The 19,193-nt window shown below is 39.9% G+C and overlaps 1 protein-coding gene across 1 annotated transcript in view; it reads left to right on the top strand.

Annotated features, from left to right (window-relative positions):
- PIEZO2 (piezo type mechanosensitive ion channel component 2) overlaps positions 1-19,193 on the top strand; it is a 325,545-nt gene that overhangs the window by 179,434 nt on the left and 126,918 nt on the right. The window contains exons 5-6 of the mRNA XM_074146852.1: positions 2,639-2,801; positions 18,116-18,326. Of these exons, the coding sequence (XP_074002953.1) occupies positions 2,639-2,801; positions 18,116-18,326 (374 nt within the window). The remainder of the gene's footprint in view (positions 1-2,638; positions 2,802-18,115; positions 18,327-19,193) is intronic.

Raw genomic sequence — 19,193 nt, 5'->3', positions numbered from 1 at the left:
ACGACAGAGGCACTGCTCCCGCAGGGGTCTCCCCTTGTTCTGGCAAGTGGGATACGCGAAGGAAGACCCAGCGTGGCTCCATGGGAGTACAATGTGAGGAAGGAGAACCTGGTGCGACTACGAAACGCTGGTATTTGAAGGCTGCCACCTTTTAATTTGCTCATGTGTGAGTGGTTGAATCTGATGGACTTGTGGTTTAAGTTAAGAAGTGAGGCAAAATTAATTTTAGATGGGACTCCGTACCTGTGTAGGTAAAAAGCTCGCTTACAGAAGTATTACATGGAAGTAATCTGATCCATTTTTCAATATGAGACTAGCAAATTTATAGTGTTCTTACACTAACTAATACTGGGTTCAGGGGTTTTTTCAACTCTTTCTAAAAAATGCCTGAGTGATACTTTCAGAATCAAGAATTCAGATTTTGTTGCCTCTTATTTAGTAAAACCGCTTTAATAGGGAGGTTTCAGCATAACGATCAGGATGAGTGAAAGTAATTCATTATTGTTATTGTGAATCCTGGGTACGCTGGTTTTGGGAATTAGGTGGCAGTAGGAGCCACAGTACTGCAAAATGAACTGACACATGTCAAGCCTGGATTTTCTGTAATGTTAAACAGATCGGCTACACTGTCATACGCCAGTTGACTCCACAGCATGCTTTGCTTGAAGCAGTGGCACAAGAAACATGCAAGCAATCCAGCAAGGACCTTGCCATCTAACTCTTTTTCGAGTCTTTCCATGACTTAATTTTTTTCTCTGCTTTGGTACAACTTGAAGTCATTAACAAAACATCTTCAAGCTACTTAGCTGCCGTGTAGTTCATGACCATTCAGGGTTAATCTATAACAGCAAAGAGCATCAGAGGAGGAAGTTTTCTGGTTGCATGACAGCAATTTCTTTCTTTTCCTTTTTCAAGAGCTGAAATTTCAAATCTTAAATTGTTTTCCTTAGGCAGCACCTTGTCAGTGTATTCTGTGTCTATGTCTGAGCATGGGAAGAAGAACTAGAGCTTGAATTTTCCCTCTCCTATTTTGAATGAATGCAGTAGTACTTCTGGGCCCATTTCATAATTGTGCTACAGGACAGTATCCCAAAGACCTGCACGTTGCTCACTGCTTCCCGTGATACACTCATCTGTAGCTGTTGAAATAAAAATTAAAGTTAGCTTTCCTGTCACTTACCTTACTCTCATTTTGGGCATATGTTACTTTGCAAGATACAGGGCAGTGGAAAAGCTGGGTCAGCAGCAGTGATGGGAATGTAGGATTTGATCTTGGACACATGAGCAGGCCAACAAGATTCCCGACAGTGGTTGTATTATAATCACATTAGAGACTCTTTAGGTACTGTAGATGTGCAGTTACTTGCGGCAGTTGCAGGTGACTCCTTCAAAAATAGCCTTTTTGGGGCTTTAAAGCTGCTAGTGTTATGATAATGAAAAGCCAGAGGTGATTTCTTCTTTTGCATCTATAAAACAACCTATCAAGGTTTTCTACCAGTTCAGGCTATGAAGAGCTAGTCTAGTGCACTCACCTATGCCCAAGGAGCTATACAGATGCCTCACCTGTCCTCAGAACTGATTATGCTCATAAAGTCCTATAAAAAAAATAATTAAAATTAAAATTGTAGCTGCATATTAAAAAAGTGTTAACTTCAAGGTTGGCAGGTGTATGCTGTACACTTTCAAATAATTAAGATTATATCCTCTCATTAATAGTTTAAAGTTCAGTAAGTCCATGCAGCAGCTTAATAAACTGTTCATTGTGCCACTAAATCTGAATCCAAGCCCTCCATTTTAACAGTGAACCAAATTCAGACACCACATCCAAAACCATAAAGTCATATTTCCCAGCCTAAACAATTAAATCTGCACAATGAAGCAGTGTGGGGTTTTTTCTACATAAAATTCTTACAAATCTACTTTCTACATAAAAGCCTTACAAATCTTTTGGAGGAGAAGAAAGGTTTTCTTGGCGGGGACTTAACACTGTAATTAGTATTTAAATATTTGTACTTAAATATTAGTACTGAAATACCCAAAAAGGTATTTAAGAGGTCTGGTTGAATAAAATGTATTAACAGTTAACATAATAATAAAACATATTAAAATATTACAGACTTCCTGGTTATTCCTCCGTGTGCCAGGAATGATTAGGGCACACTTAAGGGTGCCATGAATGCTATCTTCTCTTTGATTGACCTCCCTGGTGGAGCTGGATGCTGTTGTCTGCAAAGGATGCCAGTAAAGGGATTGTGATTTATACACGTGGATCTTCTAGGAACTCAGCTGAAATCTTTCTTGTTGAATTTGAAGGTTGGTCCTGTGTTGCTCTCCGCAAGATGGATTCAGAATTGGATTAATAAAAATTCTAAGTATCACTAAAATATGAATATATGAACTCCCACTGAATAATCACTTATTCTGTACTTCTGGGGAGCAAAAATATCTGTCTGTCTAGAGTTCCTTGATCATCTTCATATTTCCCATATTGTGAAGCTTTTTTATTATTGGGTTTTGGGGTTTTTTTCTTTGCCTTGAGCTAACTTTTTGTTCCAGTTGAAAATGTCATTAGAAGTAACAAATGTTTCTTTTTTTTGTTTGTTTTGTTTTGTTTTGTTTTGTTTTTTATCCCATACAGTGTGAAAGGAGCAGATGCTGGCAACGTGATCAGACTATTTGTACCAGATATTGGAATGTTCATTGCTAGTCTGACAATATGGCTCATCTGCCGCAACATGTTTCAGAAGCCAGTAACCGAGGATGCAGCACAGTGCAACATGCAATTTGAAAATGAGGAAATGGTATCAAATACACATTTCTATCTGTACGGCTTTTAGCTAATAGTGAGCTTTGGCATTCCTGTTGGAGATGTATTCTGAAATGGTTTCATGAGCACAGAGTATATTAAGGGGTGAACTTACTTCCAGGAAACTGAACAATTGTTTTTAAAGTGGAAAAGCTACAGTTGTAATTATGTTGAGAAAACAAAGCAGAATATGAAAAGTGTTAAATATGGTACTGAATTTTTCAAATCATTTTGACTTAAGAAATTATCATGAGAGTTGAACACAAGTTCTTTCTGCACCACAGCTGCTGGTTAAGTCTGAAAAAGTTCTTTTGCTACAAACATTGCTCAGTTTCTTAGATAACATCCATATTTCCAAACTTGTTATCCAAGAAAAACAGCAGCATCTGAGTGATGATCAGAAATGACCTTTAGGAGAAGGGGAAAGAGACTGTGTATTACATTCATGGAAGGAGTTATCTAAAACTGCAGTCATACTGAGTGAGCCTGAGGATAATTTGGGGGAATGGCTTAGCTGGAAGTGTTGATGTGTTTGCTGTGTATTTTACAAGTGGGAAGAAGAAGGGCAGAGACACTGAATGCAGAAAAATCCACAGAAAGAAGGGAACAATTCTATAATACAAAAAGCTCCAGTGGGAATTTAGCCCAGGGTGCAGAGAATTTCCTACTACTAATCTTAACATGTTTTTTATCAGACTGTCTAGCACGCCTAGTGTCTCATTCTCTGTCTTGTTTTCTGTATGGGTGGAATGTTTTTTTCCTTACTCTCAAAAATATATTTTTCGGGGAGACAGTTGCAACTTGCTCATTTCAAATAGAAATTGCACTTTGAAGTTGGTAAAGTACTTAGGGGGATCAGCTGCCCATTTTGGTGCCACTATGGAGAGGGGAAAAAGCCTCTCCACGTGTTGCCATGTTGTCTGGATTGCGGTATTGCCAGAAGCTGGTCGAGTTTCTAGCCCGTGAGAGATCAGTATCAGGACTGCGCTTTATAGTCAGTTGCTTGTAATTCTTAACGGGCTTTCCTGGCAGCTGAGGGCTGCCTGAAGGTTGCAGCTTTTAACTACCCATTGGAGGATATATAGGTCTGGGTCTGATGAGCATATGCAAGGTTTTGCTGTGTCTCCTGGAAGCTGGTTTTATCAGCTTTAAATCTGCTTTATCGTTGGAGCTGTGCAAAATGGATTTAGCATCAGGCTGGAATCTGAGGCTATATCCATAAGAGGAGATGTCTGAAGTATTAGGAAATGTGGCTAATTGGCATGTTCTATGTTCAGCCCATCTCTCTTAAGAGTTGCATTTTGCTAAAGTGTGCTCTGATAGTCTTTGAAGCACAGAGTGTAGCTTTAAATTGGGTTGGTCTTAGTCTGGCTACCACAAGGCAATCCACCAATGCAGCTAAATGGGCCAGAATATTCCACAAAGGAAGAGCGTGGGAGAGAAGAAAGAGAAAATTTTGACTGCAAAGAAATATTGATACTGGACAAATGGAAATCTGTGTAAATATATTTTACTTCTTCACATCAAAACCCAGCAAATATTATTTATGTTCTGTAAATGGTATGTATTATAAATTATATAGTGAACTCAGCAGCTGTGTTTAGATTTAGTGACACCCAAAACTCACTGAAAGTTTTTTTAAAAGGGATAATAGTTACTGTCATGTGAGGTGAACCCCAGTGCTTTAAGGAATTGTGATCTTCACAGCTGAAATGATGAATTTGCATCAGAATAACCTGCTTGTTTTTTTAAAGATGGAGTGAAATGGAGAGTGGAAAATTAAATACCTATTAAATATATTTTTCCAACTTCAGCTTTCTCTTTGTAGGTGTCTGCACATAACATCCTGGAATCATTTCTGCTAGTTAGGAGGAGGCTGCAGAAGCAGCTGAATCTGCTAGGAATATGTATTTGGCAGGACTGACTGTAAGGAACCTAATGCATATGCAGAGCATGCAGCTGAGTGTCTGAGTTTTGGAGAATATTGGCATGATCTAAAATGAGTCCAAACTGTGGGTTTCACATGATAATTTTCATTTGTTCCTTAGTAGAGTCCACTGGAAGAGGGAAAACTAAGTGATCAGTTCTTTGAATTCTGCATTAGCTGACTGCTGTCTGTGGCTGCGTGTTGGTGCGGCTCTCTACTGATGCTTTAACTCCGTTAATTAGAAAAAGCACAATGAGTTGCAGCAATAACTGCCCTACAAACAAACGCTTCAGGAGAAGTGTTGAGCTTGGGTCTGTGCCTCCAAAGAAAATAGCCCTGGGTTTGTTAGACCAGCCCCAGAGCCAATTCCAGAGTTGAAGAGCTTTTGCTGAGAGTCCCCGCCACCAGTCATCAGAGATTCATGGTACGAGATGTTGTTAAGAATGCATCAGCTGATTTGAACAGGCTCAAAAGAGCCATAAGAGAGGTGATTTTTCAGATTGCTAGATGCCAACCCACAGGTGGCTCTATAAATCAAGAAGTCAGCACTGTGACTTCCAGGCAAAAGCAGAGAATTTGTCTTGCAGCTTTAACTTTTTTCATGAATTTATTTACATAGAGCTTTGCTTTGAGAAAGAGTGAAATACTATGGAAATAGGCCTAATTAAAAAAAGAAGGGTTAATCTATCTACTCGTTCCAAAATTTATGTGTAAGGAAACCTGTTAAGTAATTGGTTTAATATTTCTAAAAGTGACCTTTTCAAAGTTCTGTGTGAATCCATCACATTTCAGTTGTTATATGGGCATGCTGAAAAATTGCCTGGAGTTGAGTAGCAGTTTGTGATACTGAGTTTTGTGCTGTACTTTGTCATGGCAGTAGCCTTCAGAAACCAGCTGTAGAGTACAACGGATCAGATTGCCTGTGGATTGAGATGCAATTCAAAATAAGAAAAAGTATCAGAATCCAAATTAAGGACAGCAAGGACTCATTGAAAAATGGATGTCCTTCTTCATTACACTGCATGCAACTTTAAGGGAAACAGATCTCCATCAGAAAAGTGTATTCTACAGAACAGAACTGGGGGAGGAGGCTGTAAGGTAGTGAGAGACTCAATTATTTGTAAGTAACGCTATCCCAGGAATAAGCAAAGAGTGTGGTTTTAATTAACAGTGAGTCATGAAGTAGGAAGGTCTGCCAGATACCAGGCTGCAGTCCAACTCATTACCACCCCTAAATGGTTGCACACTTGGAGCAAACGTGTCTGCAGGCCTTTTTTATTAGGACTCAGAAAATTTAAAGCAGGTGAATTCAGCTGGAGACAGGCCCGGATTGCAAATGCCGAAAAGCACAATGCGAGAGTCACAAGGTGTAAAAGGTGGAAGAAAATAACAAAGAACAGTTAACGCCCAGCTGCAGCTGCAAGTACAGCATTTGTGATTTGGTGCAGATGGTTTATATGCCAAAATGTAGATACAGTATATACAGTCTGATAGGTATTAGAAAGGAAGTAGCTTTTTCTTGAGACTGTGAGTGAATTGCCTAATATTGTAAGTGACGGTGGGGGGGGAGGAAAATCCTTCTGAGATTGCACAACCTAAACTTTATAAGAGGTGTTGATCTTAATTGAAATATACAATTGTAGTCTTCAATGCAACTTCCTCACACGGCAGTTGCTGCCTTGCCCATTCAAGCTTGTTTCTCATCCGTGCTCTTCTAGAAAGCAAATGGGACCACTGGGTCTGTTCTTTGTCCCATAACCTGAGGCAAGCTTGATCCCAGAGCCTCCACCCCTCCTCTGTTCTGCGGAAGGCAGAGATTTGTTTGGGATCTTAAAAAGGAAAAAAAAAAAATGGAAAAAGAGGAAATTATTTTAAAATAAACTAAGGTTTGGGAAGAATATGAGGAGAGCTTGGCTTGGAGTCAAGATATTGGACTGGAGTCAGGAGGACCAGCGTGGTTCTTACTTTGGTCACAAACTTGGTTTGTGTCCTCGAGCCTATTACTTCATCTGTCTCTCGGCTTCCGTGTCCCTTGGCAAATAGCAACAGGCATAATGCTCAGTTTCCTAGCTTTGTCTTTCTAAAAAGTGACAGGGCTGTTTGTCCTACGCCTACATTGGGCACGTAGTACATTGAGAGCTCTCTTTTGGTCTAGGCCTCCAAGTGGGTCTGCAAAACATAGATAGGCTCTGAGAGCTACACATCTTGTGCCTTGTCCAAGGACTTCCTAGTCTAGAAATTGCCCATTTAGACGAATGTCCTCATCCTAAAAGTGGTTGGTACCTGCTGGATAAGGACAATAAGAAAGTAAGGGAATACCCTTTCTCCCCATTTCCAACATTACAATTTGTCCTGATCTCTCCTAGTGAGAGACTGGCTTTAATCCTAAAACATGTGGTTTGAAATCCCTTCCAAAAAATGTTGTTGTTAATTATAGCTACTCTGAATAATCTTGTTAAACATATAATTATCCAGACCCTTTTAAAACCTCATTAATTTCTTGGCTTTGGTGGTGTCATGAAGCAAGGACTTCCACAATTTAATAAGTGCTCTCTGATTTTATTTTAAATTTAACACCCTTTAATTTTATGGAAGGTCCCTTGTATTACATGTTATAAACCAGAGCGAGATGGTATAAGGGAAATCAAATGTATTTATTATCTTACATATTTGTCCTTTTAAAGATAAGCAATCCCTGTTCTTTTTTCCATTTCTTTTGTTTCCATTACTTTTTTCTGAACCAGCTATAGTTCTGCAATATTCTCTTGAGCTCCAGGGATTATCGATGCCTCAGCATTTCAGGCAAGATCTTATTGTTGATTTGAATGACAGCATTATGACATTTATTGTTAGATTCAGAGATTTTTGGGTTGGACGATTCTACTAGTGTATCACCTACCTGGACATCCCATAAAATACACATAATTAGTTCAGCTTAGAGCCCAGCTCTGAGAAAGATCTGATGTCCCAGTCCTTGTAGTTGCTAACACCTTGCCAATTTTCTTGTCTTCAGATGCGGAGATCTCCTTTGAGCTGTTTAAAGTGGTGCCCATGACCCTGTCTAGGTGGCCATCCCATTTTTCTTGAATGGGTACATTTTTCCTGAGATTATTCATTTGTGTTTATCTTCATTTTATTTTCTTTTACCAGTATGAGACATTCACCTGGCTTCATTAGCTGTCACTGACATGGGACCCTCTGGCCCTGACTTCTCTAAACGTCTTCCCATATGCAACTTCTGCTCCTTCAATATTTGCTTCTCTTCAGAGATAGCAAATGATGGCTATTGTGGAAAATATTGTGGAAAATACTACAGATGATGAAGAGGGAAAAAAGATTTCTTAGAGAGGGTTGGAACTTCTTGGTTTCTTTTTGCTTCTTGATGACACCTATTTTTTTCCTCTTTTCTTTTCATTGGCATCACTATTTAGCATGGCATTTGCCTACCTTTTCTCATTGGTTATAAATATTTCTTTGGTTTTGACCTATGGAGAACTGGTCCAAACCCAGGTGGTCTCAGAGTGCTTTGAATGTGGTGTAAGTAGGATTTAATACCTTCTTTCTGTGGTTTAAAGAGAGTAGGTGAGGCTCCCTTATCGCTTTGCTTGCAATGCTTGTAGTGGTGAAGTTTGCCAGACCTTACCCAGCTGCCTCCCTCAGTAACAATTCTAATGCATCTCATCTTAACAAGGGTCAAAAGTTTACAAGTTACATTAGCTTCTTGGTTTGACGCACATGTCTTTGGATAAGTCTTAACACAAATATGTAATTATACTACAACAGTCCCTCAGCTACATGATGTTACATAGTGAATACATTATGTGTTACGAAGTGCCGTTAACCTGTTCAGCATGAAACTTTAGCGTGCACCTGTCCTGCTTTGGCCAGAAATATGACAGATGTATAATGAAATTCTTGTGGCAGATCTTCACTGGGCTTACTGGTTTGCTCATCTAACAGTCCTCAGTTCCAAATTTTGAGATACAGAGGTGATAACCAGGAGATCAAAATACTGGAATATTACTGCCTTTGGACAGACTAAGTGATGAATAACACAGTACAGGATGGAATCTCTTGGGTCACAGCATTCAGTCTGCTGCTGTTGCAGGCAGCTGTATCACATAATTCCCTCTGGAAGGTAGGAAGCACCATCTTGAAAAGAGGGAAATTTTTCTTTATCCCATTGCTCCTAGCAGGATGCTGTTCTGTAATTTTGCTTTTCTGGTGATTATAAAACCTATAATTTGTATTGTACATGTATTCATAACTGCATTGTAACCCTTTTAGTTCTTCTGCTCTTTTGATTTAATATACTGTTTCCTTCTCTAGCATTTATTTATCGGATATTTTGGGAGAAAACCCCCATATTTATTCAAAGTCTGTTCTGCAAGACAAAAGAAGTCAAGTAATTTTGGATTCTCCTGTAGATTAGATTTCCCATTCTCCTGTTCATCCCAGTAATCTGTGGCTCTTAAGGGTGATACTGAAGAAGTACCCAAGCCACTTCTCTATGAGCTGAGGCAATACTGCAAATAACCACAGCACTCCTGTTGGGCTATTTATCGTGCTTCTTAGCAAGATGGATAATGGTACAATGTGTATATGTCTTGGTCCGGGAATTACTCCATATGGGTGCTGTGCTGTTTCACATACCTGCACTAACTCATTTAGAATTCCTACTGAATTGTGCCTTGTAGTCATAACCCAAGTCTTCCTATTTCCTTTTAACTAAAAAAACGTGTTTAATCATCTCTGGCCAAACCACCAAACTCTGCCTGTGAGTTCCTCTCTCTTTTGCATTTGGCTTATATGCCTGACAGCTTTTTGAAGTTTAAATGTGAAACTGTATTTCCATATTAGCCAAGTGAGTCTTTTGCTGAAATCACTTGGTGTTTGCTCAGGTGCCGTAGGTACATTGGGAAGTTAAATAATCTTTGGCCCTCTCAGTACAATATCTATTGTATACAGGATTTAATGAGTTGCCTTCCTGTTATCCTGCTTCAGAGCTGTGCTTTATTCTTTTTTTTTTTTCTTTTCCTCTGAATAGCTAAATGCCTCTATCCCTATGTGCTTCCAGAAAATAGCTGATACTTTTTTGTAATGAATGACTCTTTCCCACATGAGATTTTATTGTGGAAGTGTATGTCACTCTTTACTATCAAACACTGCAAACACACTGAAAGTTATTTCTGATGGTACATCCCTGATTAGTTTACCTAATACTGTGTAGGCATTTAACCCAAGCTTTAGCACACTTCAGATCTGTCAGTGATTAAATTTTTTGTTAAAATCTATGGGACTTCAAGTTAATTTAGAATTTTTCTTTTCAGTAGTTCAGTTGTGTAGTATAAATTTTAGAATACATTCATTTCAAACCTACCAAAATGTTGATTGCAATTGTCTCATGCTCAATGAGTTCAGCTCATTTAGCAGGGTCTTCCCCCAAGTCACCCAATGCCTGCGAGTATGGAGTGCTGAGCTGAGAGTGCTTTTATTTTTCTGTCTTGGCTTGCAGTCTGCAGTACCCATTCCATGTCCATGTAGAGCGATGTTTCCCTTTGGCTTTCTGCAGACCCACCTGAGCTCCCTTTGAGTACATGTACCTCACACAAGATGACCTTAAAGATGATCCTTTTGCTAGGCAGCCCCATTTCTGTAGAGCTCAACTGGAATGACATGGGGTGGTTGGTGTGGAAGTTTTTGTAGCTTTTCTATGTCAGAAGCAGCAGGGAAATCCACTCCTCACATGCTGACACTTTCAGAAGAACTGTGGAGTTCTTCAGTTTCTTGCAAAATTGGTAATTCCATAAATGATTACCTTAATGTGGTTTAGTATTGACTCCAGGTTAAAACTGCAGTCATTTATATCCCATTAAGGGCTTGCAGTTCCTTTGATGGTAAAAGAAGTAGCAGGTAAATTTCTTTTCCAGCTTTTGTACTTACAGCTGGGTCTGTCTAAAGAATATCGTGGTTTTTTGATTTATTTTTCTATATGCATTTTTATGGTATGTGCTGCTCCTAAAGGTAGGTAGGTAATGAATTCTTCCTACACCGGTAACTATGTCATTTCTAAAGATAAAGGTTCAAGATTTTTTTTTTTTTTTTTTTTTTGGGGGGGGGTAGGGGGGGGAATGCTTTTTGAGCAAGCTTGAAAATAGGAACTCAAGTCATGTTATGATATGTTCCATCTAGATTGAATGCACCAGCTTAGGCCCTATGGAGGAAATTGAAGTAAAACAATGTGATAGTCAAGAGAGAGAGTCTATTTCTATAGTTCTGGCACTAATATGGTTGAGTCAAATAGCTTGTCTCAGATGATTCCTAAACCCAGCTGTTAAATGTAAGCTTTAAATGAAAAGAAAGTCCAGAAATTTAGACATAATAATGGCTTGAACAGACTTATTAAAGATGTCTAATAAATTGCATCTCTGCACCTTCAAGCTATTCTAGATCTTGAATCTAACACTTCTCTGGTGTCACCAGCCATAAACAGCAGGGTCTGCCACAACGCAGAGCTCTGCCCTCATGCCAAACCTGTGTTCCTGTAGCTGCTGCAGGGCTTCCCAAGAGGGAGCAGGCTCTGGGAAGTGGCTGGATGCTGGAGTGAGCCCTCCAGCCCCCCTGGCAATTCAGAGGCAATAAGGACGTGTTTAAATCGGTGAACTCATGCACTGTTCCTCAAGAGGTTGTTTCAGACTCTCCTTCACAGAGGTACTTTGTAGAGCATAATCACACAACAAGCAGGTTGCCAGTGCTGCCGTGCAATCTAATTGCAGGTTGCATCTCTGCCACCCTCAATCCAAACCCTTGGAAAACACAAAGTGTCATCGCGACATTAAGTTTGATAGAGGCTCATCACTGCATCTCTATAACTTTTTAAATACCCACATAATACATAGATAAATTGATAAATTGAGCTGACACCACAGGATCTGTTTAACCTTTGTTAAAAGTTCTAGAAGCAACATCTTAAAAACAGTTGGTGAACTTCACGTAATTGTATGTTTTTCTCAGGCTTATTTTTCGTTTTCTCACTCCTCTCTGTTTGTTTCCTGGTTCTGCCTGAGAGGAAATGTCAAAATACTGCAAAAGAGGCTATTTGTACAGCATTTATGAACCAACTGGAAGGAGGAAGCACCTGAACTCTCATGAGAACTTATTCTTGTGAGCTTAGCAGTACACGCTTGAGAGGTCTCATTAGTTAATGCATTCGTAGGGATGGGAGTTGTGTCCATTCTGAGACTTGTATATCCTTAGGTGTAACAATTTTGGTTACTTAAATTTAGTTCTTAACTAAATGTTAATAAATAAATAAAGTTCTTAATAAAATTAAGAACTAAATTTAGTTCTTAACTAAATTTAGTTCTTTTCTAAAGTTACTTAACTTTAGAAATTATTTAGTCCTCTCATTATTTGAATTTTTGAAGAGTTTCATTCCTGTCTTCTCTAGAATCAAAAAGTCAATAAATGAGCAAGTTTGTGTTTACAGACACAATAACATTAAATGTAGGTACAAAGCAAGGAGTGTTCTGAAGCAAGACCAGGTTTTAGGTTGGAGTTAAGGCTTCCTGTTAGTAAATACATCTCTGGGGCTAGAGGATATCTTTGTACAGTAGTGTTTATACTGTACCAGATGAAACATTTAAAAGTTGGATGTTAATAAAGCAGCCCCCAAAGTAGCTAATGGACGTTCTGGCCCTGGTCACAATAGTAGCTGCCATAGCTGCCACAGAGGCTACGCTGTTTCCTTGCCTGTTCTCTATCTCAATTTGGCAGTTTAAAAAAGTGTTGTAGAATAAATACTCCTGGGACTTCCATGATTGCTGAAAAACCTAAACTGCATTTAGTTTGTTTATAAAAAGTCCTGGAGCCCTGCTCTACAGAGCAAAGGTCATGGAAACACGTTTATGGCTTCACAAATGCTCTATACTCCTTGAATGGAGAAGTTTATTTGATTTAATCAGCATCCACAGGGATCCTGTAATTGCATAATAAGTAATTTATTATGGAACTAAAAGTATTTTTCTAACTGTAGACTATGTAGCATGGGTTTGTAGCTTTATACTAATCCACGTAGTAAAAAGAGCTTTGCAAAACAGCCTGACTGGAGTACTGGTGTTCTGTGATGAGCGCGTATTTGCATGGCTATTTAATCATCAGAAAGTGTTAAAACAACAGGCACATTATCACCACATTGCATGTAAAGACTGTTCACTGTTTGCTTGCTTTCAGCAATTTGAAGTGCACAATGTGAGAAACTGAAAAGCCATCCCAGATAATCCAGTTGGTGGGAGGTGAATATGAGTGGAGGAATCCAAAGTTTGTCTTTTTGACATATACTGCGACATGGCCTTTCAGCTCCTTCAGGAAAAGAACATGGCCTTTCAGCTACTTGACAGCTACTATAGGCCTGTCAGCCTGACCTCGGTACTGGGAAAGATTGTGGAGAGGATCATCTTGAGTGAGCTCTCACAGCAAGTGCAGGGCAGCCAAGGGATCAGGGCCAGCCAGCATGGGTTTATGAAAGGGAGGTCTTGCTTAACCAACTTGATCTCTTTCTATGACCATGTGGACCGCCTTCTCAATGCAGGGAAGGCTGTGGACATTGTCTACCTGGACTTTGGTAAGGCCTTTGACACCGTCCCTGACAGCGTTCTCCTGGAGAAGCTGGCGAATCATGGCATAGACAAGTATACTCTTCACTGGGTGAAAAACTGGTTGGATGGCCACGCCCAGAGAGTTGTGATTAATGGGGTGAAATCTTGTTGGTGGCCAGTCACCAGTGGTGTCCCTCAGGGTTCAGTTTTGGGGCCAGTCTTGTTTAATATCTTTATTGATGATCTGGATAAGGGGATTGAGTGCACCCTCAGTAAGTTTGCAGATGACACCACACTAGGTGGGAGTGTTGATCTGCTTGAGGGTCGGAAGGCTCTACAGAGGGACCTGGACAGGTTGGATCAATGAGCCAAGGCCAATGAGATGAGGTTTAATAAGGCCAGGTGCCGGGTCCTGCATTTTGGTCACAACAACCCCAGGCAACGCTACAGGCTTGGGAAGAGTGGCTGGAAAGCTGCCCGGCAGAAAAGGACCTGGGGGTATTGGTGGACAGCTGGCTTAACATGAGCCAACAGTGTGCCCAGGTGGCCAAGAAGGCCAACAGCATCCTGGCCTGTATCAGGAATAGCGTGGCCAGCAGGAGTAAGGAAGTGATCGTGCCTCTGTACTCGGCACTGGTGAGGCCTCACCTCGAGTACTGTGTTCGGTTCTGGGCCCCTCACTACAGGAAGGACATTGAAGTGCTGGAGCATGTCCAGTGGAGAGCCACCAAGCTGGTGAGGGGTCTAGAGAACAAGTCATATGAGGAGAGGCTGAGGGAACTGGGCATGTTTAGTTTGGAGAAGAGGAGGCTGAGGGGAGACCTCATTGCCCTCTACAACTACCTGAAAGGAGGTTGTAGAGAGGTGGGTGTTGGCCTCTTCTCCCAAGGGAATAATGGCAGGACCAGAGGAAATGGTCTGAAGTTGTGGCAGGGGAGGATTAGGTTAGGTATTAGGAAGAATGACTTTACTGAGAGGGTGGTCAGGCACTGGAACAGCCTGCCCAGGGAGGTGGTGGAATTGCCATCCTTGGAGGTATTTAAGAAACGTGTAGACATGGCACTTCAGGGCATGCTCTAGTGCCCAAGATTGTTGGTTTGTGTCTGTTTGTGGGGTTGTTTTGGGTTTTTTTTGGTTGGACTCGATGATCTCAAAGGTCCCTTCCAACCATGAAGATTCTGTGATTCTGTGAGTTCACCTTGGATACTGAATTACAAACAGATATGTTTGTATACAAAAAAATATCAACCCTATAGTTGTTTAGCTGTCATAGTCTTTTCATTGAAACAATCATTGACTGGGTCATGAATGACACCACTGGGAAGTAGGCAGAATAAGGCTAAGGACTAAAGTATCATCCTTAAAAGCCCTTGCAGATAGGGAACAGAGATGTGGAAGCTAACCTACCGCTTCCAGGGAGCATGCTGGTGCAAAGCCCTGGTCTCAGACCAAGTAATCCTTGCGCAGCCATATCATTGATAATTCAGGCTGTGCTGAAAAGTTTCCAGACAGTAGGTGTCTGTTCTGGAAAAGCTTCCAGGTCTGCAGGTCGTGGTTGTTGTTGATGGTCAGGTTTTCCCATCTGCTAGCTTGTCTTAAACTGAGGGGAGCAGCTGAAGAACCCAAACTCCAAACACAGATTCATAGTTTTAGAAGGAAAACTTGGGAAATCAGTTTGGCATTTGCTGAGGTTCGGAATGCTGAAGTTTTCTTTCCAACAGCTGATGACCTTGGTAACACCAGAAGTGGGTTGTTCTGCATTTCCTGTGAGTGTTTGTGAGGTCCTAACTTTTTTGTAGAACTTGGAATTCATATTTTCATATCTAAATAAAAGTGAAAATACAAGGAAAGTTAACTTCTTTGCTAACTCATCAACTTGCAAGCTTTTAGCTATGCTTAAAATGTGTAAGCCTCAGTCCGTGGAAATTTTGGACTGTCATCTCCTTCTCAGTGGTATCCTGGTCCAGTGAAATACCCTCTTTCCTAGTGATTCTCCCTGGGCATGCCATGTCATACATGTCAGTACTAGATTATTAACACTGAACTCTTAAGACAAAATGTAGCCTAAAGGTTCCTCTGATCAATGAAGCAAGAGTGATTAGCCTGGTCAAGTTAAAAAATTATCGTCCTAGTTACAATGATAGGAAAATCCAAAGACTCATTTTGAGGAGATCAATGGTGAAATTGGGCATGAGATGAGGGAGGCAGGTAGTGGGAAGAGACAGAAAAGGATATCAAGGCCCACCTTTCACTGGGCTCTTTTTATGCGATTTTCTTACTTCTGTGTCCTCTTTTTTATTTTGTTCTTTCAAGGTATTGCGTATTTTCCTCCAATTTATACTTAAAAATATTTTAATTTTGTGCATTTTTACCTCAAGAACATTTTCTGCTTCTGCATGGTAACATTTTATTATTTCTTTTTGTGACTCTTCAGACTTTTATTTCCTGCTCCTGCATATGTATAATTAAGTGCTATCTCAGCAATTTAGATAGGACTCCCATTCAGCTTAAACTTTAATAAACGTATGAATCCTGTCTTCATGTTCAGCATAGATTAGTGGTATTCATAGAGATATGAGTCCTGTCAGTCTCACAGGGAATAACTTATCTAGTTTGTGTCTTATCTTCTAGTTTGTGTTCTTATCTTCAAGAAATTGAAAGCACTAGCTGAAGAAACAAAGTTCTCCTTCGCACAGATCCATGTGTAGTAGGTGTGCCATTTGCCATTTCATAACCTTTAAATGTCCAGCAGTCTCTCATTCTCTTTTGGTAGGGATAAGAACACTATTGAAGGTTTCAGTGTTCACTGGTCGTATTAAGCTCAAGGCACAGAGCACTAGAGCCAGTCCAGGAGGAGCAGGATTGGGCCCAAAAGGACTAGAAGAGGAGCAGGTTCATCTAGCAATTACAGCACAAGCAGAAGTGATCATAGCTTTTGCCCTTTGTATGGCTTTCTTGCTAAAACAGCTGTGGCAGAAGTTAGAGCATAACGTTATCATTCAGCCTATTGTTGGCATTGTTTCTGAATTTTTTAGTTCCTGTTTAGGTAGGAGCTCAGATATGAGCAGCAGTGATGAACAGACAGAATGCCTCTTTGTGCTGCATGGCCTGAAATGTGATGACTGCATGTTTGGGCTGCCATCTCCTCTGCGTTATTTTGCATCAGTATCTGATAATGCGTGTGTTGAGAGCTCTGTAAATGAATGGTGACAATAGCAAAGCAATTGAAATGCTAGTACACTCCATTTATAATGGGTATAGCCAGTGAAATAGCCAGATAGGTCCAAGAGAAAGGTAGATTTCCCTTATCAGCCCTACTGTATTTAATACGTATTTCATTGTCTGTAAAAGCTATACTCTTGAGAATAAGCAGGCTTTTTCTGGGCATTCACAACATTGATAGTGCTCCAGAGTAAGAGGAGAAAGTTGGCATAAAGCTCAGAGGTGAAATGAAGGAGCCCACAGGGAATTTTGTTCCTTTTGGGTATCCACATAACAAAATGGTATGGAAGAATTTGGTTAAGTGGGCTGAGACTTCAGCTGTTCCTACAGCAGTCTTATCAGTCAGTGTGGAATTTTTTGCTGCCAAAGGTCACCAATAAATATAAACCTGCTATTCTGATGAAAAATACCAATAGTCTCTCTTTCTCGCTTTGACACACAGAGATACTACTTGGCCAGAACGTTAGCTAATACAAGTTCAGATTAGTGCCAAAGAAGCTATGCCTTAATACACCAAGTGAGAACCTGGCTCAAAACTATTACTTTTTTTTTTTTTTTTTTTAAATATGCCCCTACATGTCTGTGAATGACTAATTTTTCCATAAATTGTATCTCTGGGTGGGCCTCCTGCTAATCCTGCAGATTCTCACCGTGGGTTGATGATTTAGTCTGCATCACTCAATAGCTGTGTATGTCTTCTGGTCTCCAAGATACGATGGAGACTTGATGGTGAAGGCCACTGCCAAATCCTAACAAACTGCTCAAGTATGAGGAGCCTTTACACGCTTCCTTATTTTCCTTTTTCCATTGTGTAGTTCTAAGCCACTAGTCTCATTTCCCCTGATAAATTGTTGCAGACCACTCAAGCTTTCACTGCTTCTCTCTTGCTTACTTTTTCTCCTTTTCTTTCACAATCAGCCGATCTCACAATTTCTCATTCTCTCCCTGAGCCTCTTAGTGCATTTTTTTTCTGCCAGGCTGCCCTTCAGTCACCAATGAACTCCTTGTCTGTTTATTTCAGACCTTGTTACCGTGTCTCAGTTCACTCATGCTCTCCCCATTCTAAGTTTTGCTTTTAAAGTCCAAGAAATGGTTCATGGGGAAGGGTTTGAAAAGTGAGGTTTGTTGAGGAACTTCAACCAGGAAGGCACTTGTCCTTATAGGCTGGAGCTAATACCTGAAGCCATCAAACCAAAGAGGAGTTTTAACAGATAATAGATTGCAAGATGGAAAGAATGCTGAGCAAACCAAACAAAATTTCATATAAAAATGAACATGCAGCCTGTTAGGAACATGTAGGAGGATTGCAGTCTTTCTTAAAGACAAACTTTAACATCCTTGTTTGCTGAGGCAGATTTGAAGTGGGAACCATTAATGTACAACTCTAGCTTTAGTACATCTTTTGTAACTCTCTTGTAACTTGCACATAGTCAAAAATTATAAGAAAACTTCATCGTTAAGTAATATATGCATGGTTTTTAATTTCAAGTTCCTTTGTGTGTGTGTGTGTGTGTGTGTGTGTCTCCTTTGCACTGTCTTTTTCTTTCCCCTGTCCTCCTTTAGGCTGTAAGAGAAAAGTTAGAGCCAGATGATGCTTTGATGTATGAAGAAGATCTGGATGATGAAGACTGTGGTGAAGCAGAATTTGAGGAAACCATGAAATTAAAACTGCTGCGTAGAATCGCCTGCATAGCATCCAAACTGAGGGACTTCATTGGCAACATGATAATCACCACTGGAAAAGTTGTTGTTACAATTTTACTTGGTTCAGCAGGTTGGTGCATTTGAAAAATTTCCTCCAGAGCCCATTAGATTATGCATTTAACAAATCAGTTTTCAGCGCTTTGGCACCTGCGGGAATAACAATGGAAATTTTTCAGGGAAAAGAAATTGCTGTTGATTTTATTTAAATTAACTTTTTGGCAGGCATTAGAATATGCTGAGTTCCTTATTTTTTTGTACTGTGTGGCCCTATCATTAGCTATATGACTTTTACAGCCACTATTATAATCAAATGGTGAATGGTTGCATATTACAAGTGCCTATATTATGATTTCATAGATTTGATTCCATCACTTCCAAGTGTAAAAAGAAACTGTATTCACATAGCATTCAAAAAAAAAAGGAAAGATTAATAGGTTGACTATGCAGTCTGTAAAAAGAGTGATAAGCAGACCTCATGCTGGTTTTTGATGTGACTTTTATGTTCGTTGGTAAAAGCAGCTGTTTTGATATGATATGACCAACCTTTTATAAGACATTTGATTTAGTACCACATAATCAACTACAGACAGAATGGAAGTGTACAAAATCACTGTAGGTTGTAATGAATGAATTTAAAATTGGATCATGCAATTGTATGTTTGCATTGATCTGCCTACTCACATGTTTAAATGGAGTCCCTACATATAAAGTGTAAGTGTATACTTAACATATAAGTATACTAGTATATGAAGCATGAAATGATAGTACAAAAAATACTTGGTATTGAATGACGAGGACTGGTCAGGTGTAGCTCTTTTAGTAAGGCAGGCTCTTAAAGTAAGGGAAGATTATCTGACAGCCTTACATGTAGCCAAAGGCAAAGTAATAAATCTAAAAAGGGGAAAAAATACCTTATGTGGATCACCATAGTGCCTGA

This window comes from Numenius arquata, chromosome 4 (assembly GCF_964106895.1).
Source record: "Numenius arquata chromosome 4, bNumArq3.hap1.1, whole genome shotgun sequence".
In the NCBI taxonomy this organism is placed as follows: domain Eukaryota; kingdom Metazoa; phylum Chordata; class Aves; order Charadriiformes; family Scolopacidae; genus Numenius; species Numenius arquata.
The sequence above is the reverse complement of the archived record's forward strand: the minus strand, read 5'-3'. Positions and strand labels throughout refer to the sequence as shown.